Source organism: Carassius auratus, chromosome 18 (genome assembly GCF_003368295.1).
Source record: "Carassius auratus strain Wakin chromosome 18, ASM336829v1, whole genome shotgun sequence".
NCBI lineage: Eukaryota > Metazoa > Chordata > Actinopteri > Cypriniformes > Cyprinidae > Carassius > Carassius auratus.
In genome coordinates, this window is record NC_039260.1 from 556,265 (window position 1) to 560,000 (window position 3,736).

The following is a 3,736-nucleotide window of genomic DNA, read 5'->3' on the forward strand; positions in this document are numbered from 1 at the left end:
ATCATGGTTATTTATCGTAAGGGTGGGATAAGAATGTGCTGCTGTCAGAGTTTCTTCTTCTGCTGCAGTTTATCTTCAAGAATTCCGCTCCGCGAGCCTTGCCACCTGCGCGCGCACTATAAAAGCGCGTGCCCGCTGCGCCTCAGATCAGAACTGCTGCTGCTGCCTGAGAGCTTCAGTCCCGAACCAGATCCAGAACCAGAACCAGATCCAGATCCAGAGCAACATGCTGCGTGTGCGGTGTCTGAGAGGAGGGAGCCGAGGAGCAGAAGCTGCTCATCTGATCGGAGCTATGGTGAATATCTTTAGAGAGTAAAGCACTGTGTGTGAGTGTGTGAGTGTGTGATGAGGGTCTTTATGCATTTACAGAAACTCACACCTACCATCATAATTATTAAAGATAATTATTTATTCATTTTAAAAATATATTTTTAGTGTTAAACTCTTCAATGGATTCTGAGACTATAATCGTTTTATTTGTCTTTTGATTTACTGTCTTGATGTTCATGTCGGAGTTGGAGATCGTGTGTTATGAATGAGTGACAGCACAGCACAGCTGTCACTACATGTACTTACTGTATGGTTAGGGTTAGGATTAGGGTTTGCATGTTATTATTTACATTTAACTTTAATCACTTAGCAGACGCTTTTATCCAAAGCTACTTACAAATGAGTGCAAAATTAATAATTGATTGCTATTATAGTAGTAAGTACATGTAACAAGGCACCTTAAAATAAAGTGTTCCCAACATTTTTTATGTTTTGTCTAATGATTATAGTAAGTATAAATAAGTTAAAAATAAATTGTTTTACAAAAAAGTACTGTTTCAAAACTAAAACTCTCACGTTTACTTTTCTAGCAACTTCTGAATTAAAATAGTTTCACCTTTTTTCGTTAAAGAACGTGAAGAACTAAAGAACTTGCTTTGACTAATTTAGTCACTTATGGACTTGTTTGGTGGTGATTTGTGAGTTTGGTTTGTGTTGCGCAGGTGAGTCGCGTGGTGTCGGGATGGGTGTCACACGGGTTCCGCAGCACCTCAAGTTCCACCGCCGCGTTCCCGCTCACCGCAGACGAGCCGGTAACCGAGCACACGGCCGAGGACTGCCCCGTGTGCGCACACAACGAGTGGGACTCGCTCGAGGAGGTGATCGTCGGGAGAGCCGAGAACGCCTGCGTCCCCCCGTGGAGGTCAAGGTACAGAACACTCTCTCTCTCACACACACACACACACACACACACACACACACACACATTAAGAAAAGTAATCAAATGTAACAAGTAACATCACTTAAATTATTGAAATTTCAAATTATTGAAATTATTGAAACACTACTGCTTAGATTTTAAATAGAGTAACTTGTAATCTGTAACCTGTTTACATTTCCAAAGAAACCTTCCCAACACTGGTTATCATTATAATTCTCTGTAACGAGGAGGCTGAGGCAGTATTAGAATCCATTTGCAGAAGTTTATTAGGGAAAGATTTTATAGAGAGAGTTGTTAAACCAGGCAGACAGTCAGTGCAGTAATGCGATCTTTCAACATGCACAAAGGGAATTCAGAAAGGGGGGAAGTCGTGGCCTAATGGTTAGAGGGTGGGGCTCCCAATCGTAGGGTTGTGGGTTCTAGTCTCGGGCCGGCAGGAATTGTGGGTGGGGGGAGTGCATGAACAGTTCTCTCTCCACCTTCAATACCACGACTGAGGAGCCCTTGAGCAAGACATCGAACCCCCAACTGCTCCCCGGGCGCCGCAGCACTGTTCTGTGTGTGTGTGTGTGTGTGTGTGTGTGTGTGTGTGTGTGTGTGTTCACTGCTCTGTGTGTGTGCATTTTGGATGGGTTAAATGCAGAGCACAAATTGTACGAGTATGAGTATACTTGGCTGAATTTCACTTTCACTTTCACTTTCAAAAGACAGAGACGAGTAGGCAGGCGAATAGGTCAAACACAGGCAGAACAGGCAGAATCATACACAAACAGGCAGTCTGAATAAATCACTAGGAAAAGGCAGGTAAACTGGCAATACTTCGCAATGTGTGGTCATGGTGCTGGTCGATTGGTTCTGGCTCAGTGAAAGTCCTCCGTGTGAGAGGGATCCAGAATGTCGCTGGCGGCTTCCCATCAATCAGTCAATCAATCACCTTTATTTATATAGCGCTTTAAACAAAATACATTGCGTCAAAGCACTGAACAACATTCATTTGGAAAACAGTGTCTCATTAATTCAAAATGATAGTTAAAGGCAGTTCATAATTGAATTCAGTGATGTCATCTCTGTTCAGTTGAAATAGTGTCTGTTTTTATTTGCAATCAAGTCAATGATATCGCTGTAGATGAAATGACCCCAACTAAGCAAGCCAGAGGCGACAGCGGCAAGGAACCGAAACTCCATCGGTGACAGAATGGAGAAAAAAACCTTGGGAGAAACCAGGCTCAGTTGGGGTCAGTTCTCCTCTGACCAGACGAAACCAGTAGTTCAATTCCAGACTGCAGCAAAGTCAGATTGTGCAGAAGAATCATCTGTTTCCTGTGGTCTTGTCCTGGTGCTCCTCTGAGACAAGGTCTTTACAGGGGATCTGTATCTGGGCTCTAGTTGTCCTGGTCTCCGCTGTCTTTCAGGGATGTAGAGGGCACTATGGACCTCTCCTCACAGTCCACCAAGTATTGGAGCTGATGCCCTCTCCTTCTAGAGTCCAGTAGTTCATTAACCTTTTAGGCTGGTGCTCCATCAACGTCCAGCGGCGGTGGCGGTTACTGAGTCTCATGATGGGGTCAGCATCTGGGCGGACCGGTTTAAGCAGTGAAACATGGAAAGATGGAGAGATACAGTAGTTAGCAGGAAGCTCTAATTGGAATGTGACAATTTATTCTTCGTAGAATCTTGAAAGGAACAACATAACTTGGGCTGAGCTTCCTGCTTGGTGGCTGCAACTTGAGGTGGTTGTGGAGAGCCAGACCTGCTGTCCTGGTTGAAGGGAGGGTGTCGCTTCTTGGCCTGGAGTTCCTGTACTCGTACAGTTCATTGAAGGTGTACATGGGCATTGTCCCACACCCTCTCCCTACGCCGAATACAGTCGTCCACCGCAGGGAACGATGATGGTTCGCCCTACCACGGGAACATAGAGGTTTGATATCCAAGGATGCCCTGGAAAGGAGTTAGACCTGTTAATGAGTGAGTCAGTGAATTCTGTGCATATTCTGCCCAAGGGAGGAATTCTGACCATCGATGCTGTTCTTAGCTGCAATAAGATCGTAGGTATCTGCCTAGTTCTTGATTTAACCGTTCCACTTGTCCGTTTGCTTGTGGGTGGTAACCTGATGTGAGGCTGACATTAATATCAAGGTGCTTGCAGAATGCTCTCCATGAACTGGGTGCCACTGTCACTAACAATGTCCTCTGGGATGCCATAATTCCTGAAAACATGATGAAACATGGTCTCATGGTAAATCAGGATGTCGTCGATGTAGGCTATTACGTAATGGTTTAGTAAGTCTCGGAATATCTCATTGATGAAAGACTGGAAGAGAGCTGGTGGTGTTGGCAGGTCCATACGGCATGACCTGATACTCATAGTGCCCCTAGTGGTGAGGAAGGCAGTTTTCCAAGTTTTCTCAATCAGAATCAAGTTATATGCACTCCGTAGGTCGAGTTTGGTGTATATTCTGCTGCAGCTGGTGACGTGGAGGGCTAAATGAATCCAGAACTTAAGGCCTCCTCAATAAAACCCTCCAT

General features: G+C 44.8%; 1 protein-coding gene across 1 annotated transcript in view; it reads left to right on the top strand.

Annotated features, from left to right (window-relative positions):
* Positions 1 to 157: 157 nt before the first annotated feature.
* LOC113118059 (glycine amidinotransferase, mitochondrial-like) overlaps positions 158 to 3,736 on the top strand; it is an 8,320-nt gene continuing 4,741 nt past the window's right edge. The window contains exons 1-2 of the mRNA XM_026286927.1: positions 158 to 295; positions 993 to 1,198. Of these exons, the coding sequence (XP_026142712.1) occupies positions 1,013 to 1,198 (186 nt within the window). The 5' untranslated portion in view covers positions 158 to 295; positions 993 to 1,012. The remainder of the gene's footprint in view (positions 296 to 992; positions 1,199 to 3,736) is intronic.